The sequence below is a fragment of the Salvelinus alpinus genome, chromosome 32 (genome assembly GCF_045679555.1).
Source record: "Salvelinus alpinus chromosome 32, SLU_Salpinus.1, whole genome shotgun sequence".
Taxonomy (NCBI): domain Eukaryota; kingdom Metazoa; phylum Chordata; class Actinopteri; order Salmoniformes; family Salmonidae; genus Salvelinus; species Salvelinus alpinus.
Window position 1 is genome coordinate 28,482,576 of NC_092117.1, and position 21,934 is coordinate 28,504,509.

The 21,934-nt window shown below is 42.8% G+C and overlaps 1 protein-coding gene across 9 annotated transcripts in view; it reads right to left on the bottom strand.

Moving 5' to 3' along the window:
- Positions 1 to 21,934, bottom strand: part of LOC139562676 (calcium-activated potassium channel subunit alpha-1a-like) — a 344,203-nt gene that overhangs the window by 47,693 nt on the left and 274,576 nt on the right. The window contains exon 19 of one of the 9 annotated variants that reach the window (XM_071380575.1): positions 17,294 to 17,467. The exons of the other annotated variants lie outside the window; for them this stretch is intronic. Coding sequence (XP_071236676.1) covers positions 17,294 to 17,467 — 174 coding nt within the window. The remainder of the gene's footprint in view (positions 1 to 17,293; positions 17,468 to 21,934) is intronic. 9 annotated transcript variants of the gene reach the window in all.

Below are 21,934 nucleotides of genomic sequence, written 5' to 3' on the forward strand. Positions count from 1 at the left end.
CTGGAGGGAATAAGTCGGGAGGGAATAAGTCGGGAGGGAATAAGTCTGGAGGGAATAAGTCGGGAGGGAATAAGTCTGGAGGGAATAAGTCGGGAGGGAATAAGAAGGAAATCCGGAATACTCCTACCAATTTTAGGAAAGTTAACGGAATTTTGCAACCCTAGCTACAGAGCACAATGGCTCTTCTACAGGTCTAACTTAAGCTCCATGCCACAAGCACCCAGCCAATCAGGACTGCACGAGCATCCCAGAGTAGCCAATCACATGCACAACCAGTACTCCAAACAGGAAATTATTGAGTAGCCTAGCATTAGCAGTATGGCTAGTTCTCTGCACACACTAAATACCAGTAGCTAGATGAAGCTCAAAATAACCCTTTAAAATAGCTGAAATATACTATATGAAAAAATAACTGGGATTGATGCATTAATAATCAATATAAGAAGTATTAAATACATTCAAACAATAAACTTGCTGAGCACAGCTTTAAAAGGAACAAAAATTCTACTCCATATTCATCATCTCCAGCACCACCCCAACATCAACATATGTGAAAATGGAGCGTTTCTATGTTTGTAGTAAAACAGATAGAGGAAGATAAGTGTTTACGATGACATCGGTGTGCATTGTGTGATTTTAACCAATCATGAAAAAGGGGAACACCTAGTCAGTACAACTAATTGCATTTAACTGAAATGTGTTCTCCGCATTTAATCCAAACTCTCCGAATCAGAGAGGTGTGGGGGGCTGCCTTAATCGATATTAACGTCATCGGTGCCCAGGGAACAGTGGGTTAACTGTCTTGCTCAGGGACAGAACGACAGATTTTTACCTTTCAGCTCTGGGATTCGATCCAGCAACCTTTCGGTTACTAGTCCAACGCTCCTATCCCCCATTGCCTACTAATTGGTTGATGATGTCATTGGAAACACTTTTTAACTACAAAACATAGAAACGCTCCATTTTCACATTTGCTGATGTTGGGGTGGAGATGATGAATATGAAGTTGAACAATTGTGACATTTCCCATTAAATGAATCTTGTACTACAGTCAGGCAGCACTCTGAAGTTTGAGATTAGCTTGATCTGATAGACGTTCATTTTCCTGTCAGCTACTCCTCACTCTGCAGGAGATTAAAACTTTTCTCTGAACCAGACACAGACAGAAGACTAAGAGAAAAACACAGCTAGAGAGAAGTCCAGGCCCAGTAACCTACTGAAGACTTTCAGTTTAGCTAAGACCAGACTTTTCTACTGTCTGTCGGTGAGTTCCAAAGGCCTTCAGAGTCAGACAGGGCACCCAGGCACTTTTCTACTGTCTGTCTGTGAGTTCCAAAGGCTTTCAGAGTCAGACAGGGCACCCAGGCACTTTTCTACTGTCTGTCGGTGAGTTCCAAAGGCCTTCAGAGTCAGACAGGGCACCCAGGCACTTTTCTACTGTCTGTCGGTGAGTTCCAAAGGCTTTCAGAGTCAGACAGGGCACCCAGGCATTTCTCTACTGTCTGTCGGTGAGTTCCAAAGGCCTTCAGAGTCAGACAGGGCACCCAGGCACTTTTCTACTGTCTGTCGGTGAGTTCCAAAGGCCTTCAGAGTCAGACAGGGCACCCAGGCACTTTTCTACTGTCTGTCTGTGAGTTCCAAAGGCCTTCAGAGTCAGACAGGGCACCCAGGCACTTTTCTTATTCACTCCACATTCTCCACAGCACACAAATGCCAAAGCCACTTCAAACCCTGTATTAGTGCATTGGTTAGAAATCAATACTACAGCATGATATTAATGCAAATCAATGTAGCGTAGCTGCAAGCGCTGACTGCTCCGAGCACCAAGGACATTTCATTACCGTCTGAGCATCCCTTCTAGACTGTCACCTAATTGCACTAATAAAATATAAAAATGCGGCTTTGCCCCCTAAAAAAATGCCATTCTCTGACATTTCCGCTCTGCAAATGTGGATGTCCTGAATAGCTAATATCACAAGAAAGCGCTTTCCACTTTACAACCGCATCGCTCTCTAGTCTAATCCACTTTGTGAAAATATCAAAGAATAAAATATTATTTCCTGTTGGCTTATTGTTCTATGTTAGTAGATACATCCAGTCTCATATCTCTGGGCCTAGCCAGTCTCATATCTCTGGGCCTAGCCAGTCTCATATCTCTGGGCCTAGCCAGTCTCATATATCTGGGCCTAGCCAGTCTCATAACTCTGGGCCTAGCCAGTCTCATAACTCTGGGCCTAGCCAGTCTCATATCTCTGGGCCTAGCCAGTCTCATATCTCTGGGCCTAGCCAGTCTCATATCTCTGGGTCTAGCCAGTCTCAAATCTCTGGGCCTAGCCAGTCTCATATCTCTGGGCCTAGCCAGTCTCATATCTCTGGGCCTAGCCAGTCTCATATCCTTGGCCGTGTGATAAATCAGTTCTGTTAAAAGCTGGTGGGATTTATGCACAACAACGACACGAATTTAGATCACCAACAATGAAACAACATGTTCTGCACTGCAGCCATGGAGATCACAGCTTTGAAAACTAAACTTCTACACAACAGTCTCTCTGAGATTGATATAGCAGACTGTTGTTGTCTGATTGATCAGGGCAGCAATTCTGTTACATCATCACTCAAATGTAATTTAAATCAAATAAAAACTACTCAAACTTCTCAAGGCATCTATTCAAATGCAATAAAACAGTAAGGACTTCCTGGGCTAAGGACTACATGTGATATATCACTAAGCCAGGTAGTAGAAAGTCATCTACTGGTCCTATTCCATAGCTTGGCAGCCACACACACAGCACTGGGTGTTGCATTACTGAGTGCATGAGAGCTGCTTCCATGCAAAGCAGTAGCAGTGGTGAGGGCAGCGGTGGTATTGACAACTAGCAGCAGCTAGTAGCAGCTCAGTGAAGGCAGGCGACGGACGCAGTGTGACAGTACAGGACAGTACGGGGTGTTAAGAACTGACAGGGACTGATGCATCTCGCCAAGGGGGGCAACCTACAGGCCCTGCTGCTGCTGTGGTCGTGCAGCGCTGCGTTACTGGGGTGGTAGCGGTATTTCACCGGCAGGCTGCGGGCCCGGTTCAGCCTGCCCTGTTCGGCCAGGGCCCGGCCCGTCCCGTCCCCCCTGCTGGGGCCGGAGATACTGAAGCGGAGCCCCCCGTGGGACCCAAGACCCAGCCCCACCCTCGGAGGAAGCAGGCTTCCTTTACGGTTATTAACGAGCGGTACGGCGGGGTCCGCGTCCCGGGGGGCCAGGGGGTCCTTGTGGCGGGAGGGGCGAGGCGGTGCTTGGGGGTGAATGGCGTTAGATGTGATGCAGGAGGAGGGCGCGGTGCAGTTGGAGATTTTAATTGATGGGTTTTGTAAAGACGATCTAACTTCATCCTTTACTGTCAAACAATGGAGAATAAACAGAGTGAGGCAGAAAGGCTGGAGAGACGGAGGTTGCTAGATAGATAGAAAGACAATGGTATTTACTTTATCATTTATCTTGTGCTGGGAAATATTAAATTGTGTGTTAAAAAAGCTATTTGTTATTATATTCAGCAGGCCAAACATTTTAGGATAAATGTTACATTTCTGCTTCTTTTTAAAACATATACAGTAAACATGCTCATACGCAGTTATAAACACTGAGACAAAATAAATCCTTATTAAAACAATGTTATATAAATTATTAATAATTTATCCTGCATCACTAAATATTTAAATGAGAAAAATGTATGTGATTTTCATTGTTGGACCATTTCTTTCCCACTTGATAATGACGTGAGGTTTGAGAAGGGTCCTGTACTTGAAAGCAGTCATTTTCTCGGTAATTGACGATGGCACCTAAATATTACATTTATTTTTTCATTCCTAATAAACAATAAACATCTGTTTTTCTCTCCCTCGCTCCGTTGTGCTACAGTGCCGTGTTAGAACACAGCAGTAACACAGTCTGTGTATAAATACCCAGGCCAAATCATGTTCAAAACCTCTCCACAGTGTAACCTCATCTCTACCACAATGTATGGTATTACATATTACGGTAAAGTAGGTTGTTTGGTTGCTGTGTGTGTTGTGGTTTGTGTGTGTGTCATGGTTTTGGCCGGTCCCCCCCCCCCCGGAGCACTAAACAGAGGTTTATCCCAGCTGTCAGCTGCCTCCTTGATTTACAGAGCACCACCGATAGCTCCTGGATTCATCTGTCCCTTGTCAAACACGCGCAGTGTTCGAGTGCACTCACACACCCTGGCAGGTCCACTGTGCACTCAGAACAGCCCAGACGGCAACTGTCCCTACCAGACATGCTAATGATTAGATGGGGCCATCACGCCCCCATCAGGGTCCTATGCAAATCACAGACAGGACGGGACAGCGGAGAGGATACTGTTGTTCGTTTATTGAATCTGAGCTAAGTTTGATTTGTGTATTAGTATTAGGCCTACCTGTGTTGGGTACTACGTTGGTATCATAGTATGTTTATTGAATCTGAGCTAAGTTTGATTTGTGTATTAGTATTAGGCCTACCAGTGCTGGGTACTACGTTGGTATCATAGTATGTTTGGGTATTTTTAGCTGTGTAACATTATGCATTATTTTGTAGTACTTGTATTACTAGTATTGGATTATTTTATTATAATTAATGTTGTTATTTTTATCATTACAGTTATTTTTGTTATGTATCATACAGTACCCTATGTAGTTATGACAAACACAGAAAGCTGTGTATTATACAGTAAGCATCTGAAATGGTTATTAAACTGTAGGATAAAAAAAAATGAAAACAACATTATAACAAACAAAAAGCATTTAACAATTAACATTCACATTATCTATATGAAACAAGATAGAAATGAGTACATTTGGTCAATGCTATACTTTATACTGAGAGATTTACCTAAATTGCAATCTGCTTTGAACCGAACGCCGGTCTCTTTTTGACTTCCCGTTTTTCCTGGTGTTGTAGCGCCCTCTGCTGCTCGACGCAGCACAACACAAACACAACCTTACTGAGCTGAACACAACGTCATCAAGAACAGAGCATAGATCTTAAATCGTTTGCTGCAAATATATGTTAAGTATATGAAAGGATATGTATGTTATACAGTTAGGTACTGAATTAGCTAGGTCACCTAGAAGATAGTGACGTTATCTACAGGGCCTTCGGAATGTATTCAGATCCCTCAACCCTTTTTCCACATTATGTTGGGTTACAGCCTTATTCTAAAATTTGAGAAATTGTTTTTTCCCTCATTAATCTACACACAATTCCCCATAACGACAAAGCAAAACCAGGTTTTTCAAAATGTTTGCTAATTTAATAAAAAATAAAAAAACTGAAATATCACATTTACATAAATATTCAGACCCTTTACTCAGTACCTTTGACAGCGACTACAGCTTCGAGTCTTCTTGGGTATGACGCTACAAGCTTGGTACACCTGTATTTGGGGAGTTTCTCCCATTATTCTCTGCAGATCCTCTCAAGCTCAAGTTGGATGGGGAGCATCGCTGTACAGCTATTTTCAGGTCTCTTCAGAGATGTTCGATTGGGTTCAAGGCCGGGCTCTGGCTGGGCCACTCAAGGACATTCAGAGACTTGTCCCGAAGCCACTCCTGCGTTGTCTTGGCTGTGTGTTTAGGGTCGTTGTTGTGTTGGAAGGTGAACCGTCGCCCCAGTCTGAGTTCCTGAGCGCTCTGGAGTAGGTTTTCATCAAGGATCTCTCTGTACTTTGCTCCGTTCATCTTTGCCTCGATCCTGACTAGACTCCTAGTCCCTGCCGCTGAAAAACATCCCCACAGCATGATGCTACCACCACCATGCTTCACCGTAGGGATGGTGCCAGGTTTCCTCCAGACGTGACACTTAGCATTCAGGCCAAAGAGTTCAATCTTGGTTTCATCAGACCAGAGAATCTTGTTTGTCATGGTCTGTGAGTCTTTAGGTGCCCTTTTGGCAAACTCCAAGCGGGCTGTCACGTGCCTTTTACTGAGGAGTGGCTTTTGTCTGGCCACTCTACCATAAAGGCGTGATTGGTGGAGTGCTGCAGAGATGGTTTTCCTTCTGGAAGGTTCTCCCATCTCCACAGAGGAAATCTAGAGCTCTGTCAAAGTGACCATCGGGTTCTTGGTCACCTCCCTGACCAAGGCCCTTCTCCCCGACTGCTCAGTTTGGCCTGGCGACCAGCTCTAGGAAGTCTTGGTGGTTCCAAACTTCTTCCATTTAAGAATGATGGAGGCCATGGTGTTCTTAGGGACCTTTAACGCTGCAGAAATATTTTGCGATCCTTCCCCAGATCTGTGTCTCTGAGCTCTACGGGCAATTCCTTCGACCTCATGGCTTGGTTTTTGCTCTGACATACACTGTCAACTGTGGAACCTTATATAGACAGGTGTGTGCCTTGTGGACTCCAATCAAGTTGTAGAAACATCTCAAAGATGATCAATGGAAACAGGATGCACCTGAGCTCAATGTTGAGTCTCATAGCAAAGGGTATGAATACTTATGTAAATAAGGTATTTCTGTTTTTTTTATATTTATAATACATTTGCATACACTTAAAAAAAAAAGGTTTTTGCTTTGTCATTATGTGGTATTGTGTGTAGATTGCTGATATAAAAAAAAATATTTGTGCATTTTAGAATAAGGTTGTAACGTAACAAAATGTGGAAAAAGTCAAAGGGTCTGAATACTTTCCGAAGGCACTGTATGTATTTCTGATGTGAGAAGGGAGGGGGGCTTATAACATTATTAAATTATAGATTAATTTACACATCATCGTTGTGGACAATCTGTGGACAAACTCTGTTATTATTGTCAAGGGCCTCTGTATCAATTCACATCATGTACAGAAGAGACTTTAAGATGGTAGCTTTGCATTCTACAACTAAAGGGGGAAACCAAACCAAAGCATTGATTAATACTTGGGGGGGGACTAGTACAGGTTTAAACACAAGGAGGGGTTTGGGTGGGGGGGTTGGGGGGGGGGGTGATCACAGAAGCAAGGATGGGGAGGGACAAAGAAACACACTTACGTGATCTGACATATCCATTATACTTATATTTGGCTGAGGAAAAGTGCAAGAGACAAATGACAGGTTACATGGGGGAAGAGAGTGGTGATGATCATGATGAGGGAGATGGACAGAGACAGACATCCCAGACAGACATCCCAGACAGATGTAAAAAGAACATTGTTAGACAATAAATTAGCACTATTTTAAAGCACATCGGTTGTGGCGCAAAATGTGAGCTGAATGGAGAGAACAGTGCAAAACGGCGATGGATGGGGTGAATGAATGAGAGTGATAGATTGTATGGGCACAGAGAGAGCTAGGTAAAACAAAGGAGGGAATAACGCTGTGCTTCTGGAAAATGAAACAAAACTGTGGGACGATATCAAAAGCCTCTTTCATGGTTTGGAATCCTTTTCAGATGAGCTGAACTGAACTCACAGCTAAGCACCACTTCACAAGTAGCTCAGCAATGTGTTGAAGTTGTTCCCCCTTACATTGAAACTAACCCAATCATTGATTGATTGATAGATCAGGGTTAGGGTGGGTCTATCATGGTGCTATCAAGAGGGTTTTGTGGAGCTTCATCAAAAGGGTCAAGGCTAAGCTACCAGGGTAGAGTAGTATTCAATACAGAACGGATGAGCCGAGACTACAGACTGAACAGAACACACACCAAACCCAACCAGAGAGACAGTCACACAAACATCTACCCATACCTCTCGATAACACACGAGGGAGGGACGAACACACACATCACCGTCTGGACCGCAGCACCTCTAACACACCATAGTTAGTGGCTGTGTCTGAATACCCATACAGTACCTGCCTCCTAAATAGCAGACTGTTTGAGTATGCAAAAAAATTAAGTATGCAACATTTTGAAAAGGGAAATGAACCAATAACGTGAAACAAAGCAATCACGCATGACGCCTTCTCAGGAGTATCTGAATTTTCCAAAATCAAGTACGGTTTGAATGCCAGGATGTAATACTCATTTCAGCTCCTAATTTGGTAGAATTTGATGCGCACTATTCCACAATGCATTGGAAGAGGTGCGAGTGACCGGCCCTAGTTCTCTTCAAGTAGCCAAACAACTCATCTAGGTTACTTAATTGGGAAGATGTCAAGTAGTGAATCTTCTGCGGTGGTGTTCAAATGTAGGCTAGGTAGTTTTTGTTCTCCTTAAAACGATCACCAGTATCGCATCGTAGGCTACATCTTTGAAAACATGTAGCCCCCAAAGTGGATGTGTCACGTTCCTGACCTGTTTTCTGTTAGTTTTGTATGTGTTAGTTGGTCAGGACGTGAGTGTGGGTGGGCAGTCTATGTTTTCTGTTTCTATGTTGGTTAATGGGTACCTGATATGGTTCTCAATTAGAGGCAGGTGGTTTTCATCTCCTCTGATTGAGAATCATATTAAGGTAGGTGGTTTCACTTTGTTGGTCGTGGGTGGTTGTCTCCTGTGTCTGTGTCTATGTTGCACCATACGGGACTGTTTCGTTCGTTCGTCGTTTTGTGTAGTCATTTTCCTGTTCGTGAGTTCTTCGTTGTATGTAAGTTCGCATGTCCAGGTCTGTCTACTCCGTTTTGTTATTTTGTTAGTTATCAAGTGTTCTTCGTGTTTTCGTTCCTTGTTTAAATAAATCATGTATTATCACAACGCTGCGCCTTGGTTCAATCCCTGCTCTTCCTCTTCGGATGAAGAGGAGGAGGAACGCCGTTACAGGATGTATGTTTCCTCATTGGAAAGTGTTTTTTGTTCTCTTGGTTTTTGTCAGAGCTTTTAAACTAAATACTAAACCATCTTTTGATTTGTGAATGTGTCGACACCGGGATTCGGGATGTGGCTGCATTATTGATGTCATGTTAATCAGGCCTTTTGATTTGAACATATGTTTTAGTTTTGTAGGCTAGGCTACCTATTTATTATTTAATTGATGAATCAAGCCTTAGCAGTCATTCTGATCTCTTTCCCAATGATCAGTGCTTTAGTTTATTATGTTGCTGACCAGCGGTTCTGAATTTGCGATGCGCTTGACTGTCCACGTTTTTCTGTGCTATAGATTTGAACATTTGAAAGTGTTGGCATGTGTACTTGGCTATTTGACTTAATTTATAAATGTTACAGCACTTTGGTTTCACTAATAAATATGTTGAAATGGAACCAAATTATCTGTTTCTGTCTTTAGTCCTTTTTAAATAGCATAGATTGGCTATATGGGCTACAGTATAGCGTGAATGTGATAGTCTGACTATAACCAGCCTGAGTAGGCCTATAACTCCATTAGGTAGAATGTGATAGTCTGCCTATAACCATCCTGAGTAGGCCTATAACTCCATTAGGTTGAATGTGATAGTCTGCCTATAACCAGCCTGAGTAGGCCTATAACTCCATTAGGTAGAATGTGATAGTCTGCCTATAACCAGCCTGAGTAGGCCTATAACTCCATTAGGTAGAATGTGATAGTCTGCCTATAACCAGCCTGAGTAGACCTATAACTCCATTAGGTAGAATGTGATAGTCTGCCTATAACCAGCCTGAGTAGACCTATAACTCCATTAGGTAGAATGTGATAGTCTGCCTATAACCATCCTGAGTAGGCCTATAACTCCATTAGGTTGAATGTGATAGTCTGCCTATAACCAGCCTGAGTAGGCCTATAACTCCATTAGGTTGAATGTGATAGTCTGCCTATAACCAGCCTGAGTAGGCCTATAACTCCATTAGGTAGAATGTGATAGTCTGCCTATAACCAGCCTGAGTAGGCCTATAACTCCATTAGGTAGAATGTGATAGTCTGCCTATAACCAGAATGTGATAGTCTGCCTATAACCATCCTGAGTAGGCCTATAACTCCATTAGGTAGAATGTGATAGTCTGCCTATAACCAGCCTGAGTAGGCCTATAACTCAATTCCTATTATATTCAGCCAATCAGGAGCCTCTCCTGCGTTGCGGCTGTGGCATACTGCATACTGCATACTAAACGGTAGGTGCTAAATAGAATGTGACAATGTGACAATGAGTACATAGTATGCAGTTTAAGAATGTAGTACACTAGTATGGGTATTCAAACACGGTCACTGAGTCATTCTGAGTCAGTCGTTTGAGTCGGGTATTTCACAGTTCAAAGAGTAATACAAATGAGATAAAGTGGATATAGTTATTTGTATGAAGGATACAAGAGAGGGCTCTGGCCAAAAGTCATGCGCAATATATAAGGAATAGGGTACTACTATATATTTATTTTTTATTTAACCTTTATTTAACTAGGCAAGTCAGTTAAGAACAAATTCTTATTTACAATGACAGCCTACCCCGGCCAAACCCGGACGACGCTGGGCCAATTGTGTGCCACCCTATGGTTCTCTGGAATCAAACCAGGGACTGTAGTGACGCCTCTTACACTGAGATGCAATGCCTTGGACCAGTGCGCCACTCAGGAGCTCAAGGAATAGGGCGCTATACAGTGGGGAGAACAAGTATTTGATACACTGACGATTTTGCAGGTTTTCCTACTTACAAAGCATGTAGAGGTCTGTAATTTTTATCAAAAATCCCGAAAATCACATTGTACGATTTTTAAGTAATTAATTTGCATTTTATTGCATGCCATAAGTATTTGATACATCAGAAAAGCAGAACTTAATATTTGGTACAGAAACCTTTGTTTGCAATTACAGAGATCATACGTTTCCTGTAGTTCTTGACCAGGTTTGCACACACTGCAGCAGGGATTTTGGCCCACTCCTCCATACAGACCTTCTCCAGATCCTTCAGGTTTCGGGGCTGTCCCTGGGCAATACGGACTTTCAGCTCCCTCCAAAGATTTTCTATTGGGTTCAGGTCTGGAGACTGGCTAGGCCACTCCAGGACCTTGAGATGCTTCTTATGGAGCCACTCCTTAGTTGCCCTGGCTGTGTGTTTCGGGTCGTTGTCATGTTGGAAGACCCAGCCACAACCCATCTTCAATGCTCTTACTGAGGGAAGGAGGTTGTTGGCCAAGATCTTGCGATACATGGCCCCGTCCATCCTCCCCTCAATACGGTGCAGTCGTCCTGTCCCCTTTGCAGAAAAGCATCCCCAAAGAATGATGTTTCCACCTCCATGCTTCACGGTTGGGATGGTGTTATTGGGGTTGTACTCATCCTTCTTCCTCCAAACACGGCGAGTGGAGTTTAGACCAAAAAGCTCTATTTTTGTCTCATCAGACCACATGACCTTCTCCCATTCCTCCTCTGGATCATCCGGATGGTCATTGGCAAACTTCAGACGGGCCTGGACATGCGCTGGCTTGAGCAGGGGGACCTTGCGTGCGCTGCAGGATTTTAATCCATGACAGCGTAGTGTGTTACTAATGGTTTTCTTTGAGACTGTGGTCCCAGCTGTCTTCAGGTCATTGACCAGGTCCTGCCGTGCAGTTCTGGGCTGATCCCTCACCTTCCTCATGATCATTGATGTCCCACGAGGTGAGATCTTGCATGGAGTCCCAGACCGAGGGTGATTGACCGTCATCTTCAACTTCTTCCATTTTCTAATAATTGCGCCAACAGTTGTTGCCTTCTCACCAAGCTGCTTGCCTATTGTCCTGTAGCCCATCCCAGCCTTGAGCAGGTCTACAATTTAACCCCGATGTCCTCACACAGCTCTCTGGTCTTGGCCATTGTGGAGAGGTTGGAGTCTGTTTGATTGAGTGTGTGGACAGGTGTATTTTATACAGGTAACGAGTTCAAAACAGGTGCAGTTAATACAGGTAATGAGTGGAGAACAGGAGGGCTTCTTAAAGAAAAACTAACAGGTCTGTGAGAGCCGGAATTCTATACTGGTTGGTAGGTGATCAAATACTTATGTCATGCAAATTAATTTCTTAAAAATCATACAATGTGATTTTCAGGATTTTTGTTTTAGATTCCGTCTCTCACAGTTGAAGTGTACCTATGATAAAAAATTACAGACCTCTACATGCTTTGTAAGTAGGAAAACCTGCAAAATCGGCAGTGTGTCAAATACTTGTTCTCCCCACTGTATAAGGAATAGGGTGGTTTTATATAAGGAATAGGGTCCTATTATATCGGGAATAGGGTGGTATTATATAGGGACTAGGGTGCTATTATATAGGGAATAGGGTGCTATTATATAGGGAATAGGGTCCAATTATATAGGGAATAGAGTGCTATTATATAGGGAATAGGGTGCTATTATATAGGGAATAGGGTGCTATTAGATATGGAAAATGGTGCTATTATATAGGCAATAGGGCGCTATTACACAGGGAATAGGGTGCTACTATATAGGGAATAGGGTGCTATTATATAGGGAATAGGGTGCTATTATAGAGGGAATAGGATCCTATTATATAGGGAATATGGTGCTATTATATAGGGAATAGAGTCCTATCCCTATTTGGGATGAGTCAGACAGTGAGCTAGCTAGCTATATTATCCCTCCCTGCTCTGTTCTGTCTCCAACAGTAAAGGTCACAGTGAAGGCCCAGGGCTGCCCTGTGACACACACCCTCAAACAGGGACACTCGCTGGCTCTGGCATCTGTCGCTATCGATCTGCCCGCGTCCGCAGAGGCGGCAGGCTAACAGGCTAGCGTCTGAGGGGTAGTGCGACAGAGGAACACGGTTGGGAGAAGGGGGAACCAAGCTTGCCTGGTGGACAGGAGCTGTCAGAGCAGGTTTCGGTGATGGACCAGCAGGGCCAGAGAAATGAAAATGCAAACATAATTTCCACGTCAGGCTAGATAAGGAACGCCTGCTGCTGACACACACACACACACACACATACATACATACACACACACACACATCTCCCTTCCTCCGTAAGTAAGACTCAGACTTGCTCACAGCACACAGACCCAGCTCCAGGTCCAAACCCCTTCTCCTGCCCCTAACCCCTGCCGGTCCAGCCCCAGCAGGTCCAGCCCCAGCAGGCCCAGCCCCAGCAGGCCCAGCCCCAGCAGGCCCAGCCTCCAGGCCCAGCCTCCAGGCCCAGCCTCCAGGCTCGAACCCCAGATGGTCCCCAGAAAAAGTGTAAGCTGAGACAAACAATACCCTGAGAGATCAAAAACAGTGTGTCCCAAAGATGACCTCCACAAGGTTCACCTTCTAGCTGAATCACTGCTCTTACTAAGGAAGAAGCACAACCACTTTAGATTTAGACAGAGCTATGCGTTTCACATATCTACTATTTCCCCGTTCATGTATATTTCAATTGGCAAACTACTCTGCATAAGGTGTGGTCAAAATGTAACATGTTAATAACATACGACGTGAAGTGCCTCGCAGATACAGTAAATAAATAAGAAAACACTATCCAAAAAGAAACCAGTTATCCAGAGAGGAAAATCTATTTCAGATGTGAATGAAGTCGTGATCTGAGACATCCTATCAGAGACATCCTATCAGAGACATCCTATCAGAGACATCCTATCAGAGACATCCTATCAGAGACATCATATCAGAGACATCATATCTGAGACATCCTATCCACTCTGAAAGACAGAAAAAAGACAGAGAGAAAATCCAATGATCGCGATCCCTAACAGACATTGCGACCCTATTCTCTCTCTCCAGAGTAAAACGGGGAAATCTGCAATTGAAACAATAACAGAGCGTTTTCACCCCTTTCGGTAAAAAGCTGAGGGATGGGGCTGGAGAAATGTAACCATTTGCAAATTCATAGATGGAGCTGATGGTGGCCGACAGTTGAACTCAGCTCATGAGGTAAGTTATATTCTTCAAGAATCAATGGGTACATATCATTCATTTATAAGTCCAAAAATGGTTGAAGCAAGTGCAGATTTCCCCTTCAAAGAGAACAAGAAGAAATCCAAGGCAGGAAGATTCCCTGAAATCCTAGGAGGGGCTGGCGGAGGAGAGAGATCAGTAACTTCCCTAATGGCCATCTAGTCTGAGCTCACTCGCAGATGGTGGGAGAATGCTGAGGAGGAAATCAGATGGGGATAGAGGAGCAACAGAGGGCTAAGTTCCCACGCTTTTGAATGCACCGCTCACTGGTTTAATCTGTTTCCACTAGCAATCTGGATGTTGCTAAATAACCAACTAACAAATGTCAAAATTAGGATGAAACAACAACACCCTCGGTAAATGTAAAATAAGCTACAACTTAAAAAAGTGACCTATCCCTTTAAGGAAACAGAACATGTTTTCCTGGGTTCCTGATAACTGAGGAAGAGAAGGAAGTCATTTGATGGGACAAAGTTCAAGTCTGGGAAAAGAGAACTAAATAACTAAAGATCATTTTCATTGTTTTCTCATAGGAAGATTAACCCACGTCCTATAATAATGAAGAGAGACACACAATCAACAACTACATACCACAATACTCTGACAGACAAGAGTCTTATGATCACATATAATCATGTAATAAGCCACGGTGAGAACCTTGAAGAGAAACGTGGTGGAAGTGTGGCAATGAGGATGTAAACAGTGAGAAACTTTAAAGGTACTGTCAGCAAAATTACATCATACGCAACAGGGCGTGGCCACAAAAGAGGGTGTGATATTGTGAAGAGCCAATAAATCGCTAAGCCCCACCCCTCTGGTTTTCCTGGGAAGTCCAATTTCCCATGGACACCAATGGAGAAAACCCACAATGATCTCAAACTGTGTTTTTTTAAACACAGACTACCTACCCCTTGCTAATCAGAAAACTCTCTGGTATGTTGTGGTGGACTGTCATTAGAATTGCTTCACGTGAACCTGGTAAAATTAAGTTTGTACTGTGGCTAGCAACAGGCTCTGAATGAACTGTCAACATGCAGTCAAAGCTACTAACCAATTTTGGAGATAACCAGTACTCAAATCGTATCCTGATGTCAAAAGCAGATGTGAGTTATACTCCTAAGCTAGTTAACATGCACTACCGGTCAAAAGTTGTAGAACTCCTACTCATTCCAGGGCTTTTCTTAATTTTTTACTATTTTCCACATTGTAAAATAATAGTGAAGACATCAACACTATGAAATAACACATATGGAATCATGTAGTAACCAAAAAAGTTTTATATTTGAGATTCTTCAAATAGCCCGTTGCCTTGACAGCTTTGCACACTCTTGGCATTCTCTCAACCAGCTTCATGAGGTAGTCACCTGGAATGCATGTCAATTAACAGGTGTGCCTCATTAAAAGTTAATTTGTGGAATTTATTTGCTTTTTAATGCGTTTGAGCCAATCAGTTGTTTTGTGACGAGGTAGGGTTGGTACACAGAAGATAGCCTTATTTGGTAAAAGACCAAGTCCATATTATGGCAAGAACAGCTCAATAAGCAAGTAGAAATGACAGTCCATCATTACTTTAAGACATGAAGGTCAGTCAATACAGAACATTTCAAGAACATTGAACGTTTCTTCAAGTGCAGTCGCAAAAACCATCAAGCGCTATGATGAAACTGGCTCTCATGAGGACTGCCACAGGAATGTAAGACCCAGAGTTACCTCTGCTGCAGAGGATAAGTTCATTAGAGTTACCAGCCTCTAATGAACTTATCCTCTGAGTTCAAGTAACAGACACATCTCAACATCAACTATCCAGAGGAGACTGCGTAAATCAGGCCTTCATGGTCGAATTGCTGCATGAAACCACTACTAAAGGACACCAATAAGAATAAGAGACTTGCTTGGGCCAAGAAACACGAGCAATGGACATTAGACCAGTGGAAATTTGTCCTTTGGTCTGGAGTACAAGTTGGTTTTTGGTTCCAACTGCCGTGTCTTCGTGAGATGCGGTATGGATGAACGGATGATCTCCACATGTGTATTTCCCACCGTAAAGCATGGAGGAGGAGATGTGATGGTATGGGAGTGCTTTGCTGGTGACACTGTCTGTGATTTATTTAGAATTCAAGGCACACAACCAGCATGGCTACCACAGCATTCTGCAGCGATATGCCATATCATCTGGTTTGGGCTTAGTGGGACTATAATTTGTTTTTTCAACAGGACAATGACCCAACACACCTCCAGGCTGTGTAAGGGTTATTTTACCAAGAAGGAGAGTGATGGAGTGCTGCATCAGATAATCTGGCCTCCACAATCCCCTAACCTCAACCAAATTGATATGGTTTGGGATGAGTCAGACCGCAGAGTGAAGGAAAAGCAACCAACAAGTGCTCAGCATATGTGGGAACTCCTTCAAGACTGTTGGAAAAGCATTCCAGGTGAAGCTGGTTGAGAGAATGCCAAGAGTGTGCAAAGCTGTCGTCAAGGCAAAGGGTGGCTACTTTGAAAAATTTCAAATATAAAATATATTTTGATTTGTTTTAACACTTTTTTGCTTACTACATGATTCCATATGTGTTATTCCATAGTTTTGATGTCTTCATTATTATTCTACAATGTGGAAAATAGTAAAAATAAAGAAAAACCCTTGAATGAGTAGCTGTTCTAATACTTTTGACCGGTAGTGTACATTTGGAGAATACAAGTTATATTAACTGGCTAGCTAGTTAACTAGCGTTTGCAATGTTTTCAATGGTGGTCAATGAGCGTGCGCTAGCTAACCAGCTAGCAAACAATGGAATAAAAATATACTTTCGGATTCTTAAAAATTCAACAGTCACTGTACTTAAAAAAAAAAAAGAAAACTCTCCGCTTTTGCCATTGCCCTCATTGGCTTCCCGTTGTGTATGATGATGTCATCTTGTTTAGTAGTAAGATAAAGCCCACTTGATATGCTACATATCTACATTATGTATGAATATCAGTTGATGAACATGGCTCTCGTTCCTGCACAAGTCAGTCCTGCGTGCGTGAAATAAAATTATCAGGAACAGAACAGAAACACAATTAGCAAGGAGGTTCCTCTAAAGGCTTGCGATGCCTTCATAAACAAAGTAAGACAAAACAACAACACAAATAAACAGAAATAAATCATCCCTTCAACGAAGTCACGTTTTTCTTCATCAAAATTATAGATAATATACAGTATTTGAAAGAATATAACACACGAAACACCAACTGTCTAATAGCAGTCCCCATCCGAGTGGTTGACGGATGTAGCAGGCGCTAGCCACAGAGCTAACAGCTACAGTAGAGCAGCACCACAAAGCAACACCATCACTGCCACCCAATAGAACCCACAGAAAAGATCATAATAAATACTCAAATTCAAAAACAAATAATCACAAATACATTTAAATAAGCAACAACAGCGCAACAGCAAATATGGAAGCACGCCACATGGACAACGTTACGGATAAAGCACAAAGGTACATGGTCCACACACAAAACAGACATGTAACAGCATGTGTTGGGCGGTGTAACCTACAGGCACGTAAAGTGGTTGCGCAATCATGAACAGAGACAGAGGAGAGTGGGTAGGCCCTCTGTAGGGTGTCCATGTTACTATGTACACTGCCTGACATGCAAGAGCAGTCTTGCTCTGAACGGCCGCAATCAAAACAACATGCCAGTTTCATTTGTTTGTAGGCGGACATCTTGGCTACAGTCATGTTTTGGGATGAGAGGAAGAGGAAAAGCAGCAGGTTAATGGCAAAAGGTGAAATAGTCATTCAGGGAAGCCAGAAGGTTACTCCATAAAGGAGACAATAAGATAATAAATGCAAAGCCTTAGATGCCAGCTTACGCAGGCTTGAGCCCCAACAAAAGACCAGTAAAGGGCACCTACAATCAGGGGTTGGAACCGGTTCAGGAAACACAAAAGAAAACCATAAAAGAACAACAATTTTCAAGGAACAGAAACAGAACCGAAAACGAAAGTCATCTCTAGTATTCCGGAACAGAACCATTATTTTTAAATCTTGAGAACTGTTTTTTTGTTCCGAAAATTGTTTTCATGTCTAGTATATCATTCTGTTATAAGTTAAGTTCTGATGCTAGTAATAAACTAAACACATTCCAATTCACGTCATGATGGTTAGCGCTTCAAGCCAAGCCCCCATTTATGTCCACCCATCTTTCTCGCTCTCTCCCCACCATTGACATTTCAGTCGCATCTCGCGCCTGCACTTATATGACCAATGAAACATGTAAACATCTACCCGTTCTGTAGCTTCTCTATCCTTGATAATTGGTGGAGTAAATTAATCAGCTAAATGTAAAAACTATGTTGATTTGACAGGTTAAAAAAAAGGACGAAAATGGTTCTGTTTCAAACAAAACGATCGGAAAATAATTTTGGATCCAACCCCTGCCTAAAATATTAGGGTGCTTCATATACGGCAAGAGTGCCAAACTGCAGTGAGAATTGTGTGCAATATATTACCATGGTCAAATGAAGCTCTTTCAATTTCATCCCAAAGTCTTGTTTTGATCAATAAAGTTTTTAACAATTTGAAAGTTGTAGTCCAATTTGGCTAGTCAAAATGGTCTCAGGGTCAAGGGTCAAGCTGTGTCCTAAGGCTGAAAATGCCATAACAGGTATAAAGGCAAATATGACAGTGGGGTAAAGGGGGGAGGGGATAGAGGGGAATGGGAGGGGGGTCATTCAGAGCCAGAGAGTAGCATGAACAATGTCTTCAGCAGCAAACCTCATAAAGACATATAATGTTTCATTCAGAACATAACAGATCATAACATCCTCTATCCGTCCGGCTAAAGGTGTGGATCACGTACCTGTATCCCCTCATGCAGCTGCGGCAGCCGTGGTCAAGGATTCATCACACTAATCTACTGGCTAGACTGGCCAGGCCATTCCATGCTAGCAGGACAAGAGTTTCACTACAGCAGCACTCCTCCAGAGAGGCTTGAGAGTGGTGTGTATGTACAGTGCATTCGGAAAGTATTCAGACGCCTTGACTTTTTCCACATTTTGTTACCTTACAGCCTTATTCTAAAATGTATAAAATTGTTTTAATCCCTCATCAATCTACACACAATACCCCATAATGACAAAGCAACAAAGGAATTGTCCGTAGAGGGGTGGCAGGTAGCCTAGTGGTTAGAGCGTCGGGCCAGTAACTGAAAGGTTGCTAGATCGAAACCCAGAGCTGATAAGGTAAAAATCTGTTGTTCTGCCCCTGAACAAGGCAGTCAACCCACTGTTCCTAGGCCGTCATTGTAAATACGAATTTGTTCTGAACTGACTTGCCTAAAATAAAGGTTAAATAAAAACATAAAATAAAAATATAACAATTGACATGTTTGCTAATTTATAATTTTTTAAGTATTCAGAACCTTTACTCAGTACTTTGTTTAAGTACCTTTGGCAGTGATTACAGTATCGCGTCTTCTTAGGTATGACGCTACAAACTTGGCACACCTGTATTTGGGGAGTTTCTCCCATTCTTTTCTGCAGATCCTCTCAAGCTCTGTCAGGTTGGATGGGGAGCGTCGCTGCACAGCTATTTTCAGGTCTCTCCAGAGATGTTTGATCGGGTTCAAATCTGGGCTCTGGCTGGGCCACTCAAGGATATTAAGAGACTTGTCCCGAAGCCACTCCTGTGTTGTCTTGGCTGTGTGCTTTGGGTCGTTGTCCTGTTGGAAAGTGAACCTTCGCCCCAGTCTGAGGTCTTGAGCACTCTGGAGCAGGTTTTCATCAATTATCTCTCTGTACTTTGCTCCGTTCATCTTTCCCTCAATCCTGACTGGTCTCCTAGTCCCTGCCGCTGAAAAACATCCCCAAAGCATGATGCTGCCACCACCATGCATCACCGTAGGGATGGTGCCAGGTTTCCTCCAGACATGACGCTTGGTATTCAGGCCAAACAGTTCAATCTTGGTTTCATCAGACCAGAGAATCCAAGCAGGCTGTCATGTGCCTTTTACTGAGTGGCGGCTTCCATCTGGCCACTCTACCATAAAGGCCTGATTGGTGGAGTGCTGCAGAGATGGTTGTCCTTCTGGAAGGTTCTCCTATCTCCACAGAGTAACTCTGGAGCTCTGTCAGAGTGACCATTCGGTTCTTGGTCACCTCCCTGACCAAGGCCCTTCTCCCACGATTGCTCAGTTTGTCCAGGCGGCCAGCTCTAGGAAGAGTCTTGGTGGTTCCAAACTTCTTCATTTAAGAAGGATTGATGCCACTGTGTTCTTGGAGACCTTCAATGCTGCAAAATAAAATTGGTACCCTTCCCCAATCTGTTTCTTTAACACAATCCTGTCTCGGAGCTCTATGGACAATTCCTTCTACCTCATGGCTTGGTTTTTGCTTTGACAGGTGTGTGCTTCTCCAAATCATGTCCAATCAATTGAATTTACCACAGGTGGACTCCAATCGAGTTATAGAAACATCTCAAGGATGATCTTGGAAACTGGATGCACCTGAGCTCAATTTCGAGTCTCATACCAAAGGGTCTGAATACTTAAGTAAATAAGGCATGTAATTGATTTATTTTTGCTTTGTCATTATAGGGTATATTGTGTTTAGATTGACAAGGATTTTTTTTTTTTATCCATTTCAGAATACGCCTGTAACGTAACAAAATCTGGAAAAACTCAAGGGGTCTGAATACTTTCCGAATGCACTGTATTTGCAAGTTACTGTGCATATACATGATCTATATCACACATTTGAAGCGTATATGTGTGTGTGTATATATGTCAAGATCTTAACCCCAGGAGGAGCGGTAGGTAATGAAAGCCCCTCAGAGCAGCGGTTCTAGATTGCCGTGACTCTGGTTCAGCGATAGACAACAGTCCCTGGTTCCCATTCTCTCTGTGCCAGGATGCCAACTCACCAACTCACACTAACACGATCACAGAAACGCACTCTCTCCCTCTCTCTGGGGAGAACTATACGTCTACCTTTACTGTTTTAACCACATGTGGCTAGGAGAGTTTGTTGCCAGAGAGAGAATGGAGAGCGAGGCCTGGCCCCATCAGGGTCTGTGTGTCCTATAAACAGCATGCACAAGTGCTTTATAAACATTCATAAGCATGCATAGAGAGATCATAGCGATTAAAGGGTGTGGAGTGGGGTAACTGTTTCCAGAGCAGAAACAGTTTGGAGGCGTGCCAGACCTGAGCAGTGAGTGTCATTTCATGCTCTGACTCTGACTTTTACTTGTGAGTTTTTTTCTAGGTGGGTATTCAGTTGAACACAGTACGTGTCGTGGTCATTTTGGTTAGCGAGAGATGGGAGGGGGAGATGGAGAACACGACACAACATGACAATGTGTTTGACACAAATGACTTCACACATACCCTTTACCCTGATCTAGCCTACTACAGTATGGACTATGGTGTCCCTTTTAGGACATGCTTCACCACAAGAGTCAACATGAACATGACTGTCTGTGTACATTTTGTCAAAGAAAGGTGATTGTTAACACACACTCACACCACTACGCTGTCCGTCTTTTTTTTTGTGGTTCTGGAAATAAAAGTTTGTTTTCATATGTCACATTCAACATTCCACCAGACAAAACATACAAAGACACAAGTCAAGTTGAATATCAATAGTGAGAAGGATGTCCTAATGGAACTCATACTTATGGTCACTGGTCCTCTAAAGTGAAAGACAACCCTATTTAGCAAGAACGTGATGAGCCGTGTTGACTTTGAATAGTAAATCAAACTTAATAACATATGGATACTTATATAAAATGTTTTTTTAAATAAACTAAAGCCACTTTTATTACTTTTATCCAGTGATTGTATCATGTTGCAAAGCACAACTGTAAATAGAGGAATGTGTAACACAAAGAACAGTTTTTCCTCGAAAGACTCACTTTGTGTTCAGACACATCTCAACCAAACCAAAAACCCAAACACCATAAAACACAGCCAAGAGTTAATGAAATGATCCCTTTCACTGTTTACTGTAACCATAGAAATAGTATTACCAGAACAGTCATTCCATTCAAATCAATGGGTCTGTGATGGGTGGACTGGCGGCCATACTCTGTATACCCATGAGTGTTCCAGTTCAATTACAGTGGTCTAAGGGCCTTTTTTTAAACATTATAGTAATTCTGTGTCTATGACTGAAACAGACCCTGTTGCTCATAAT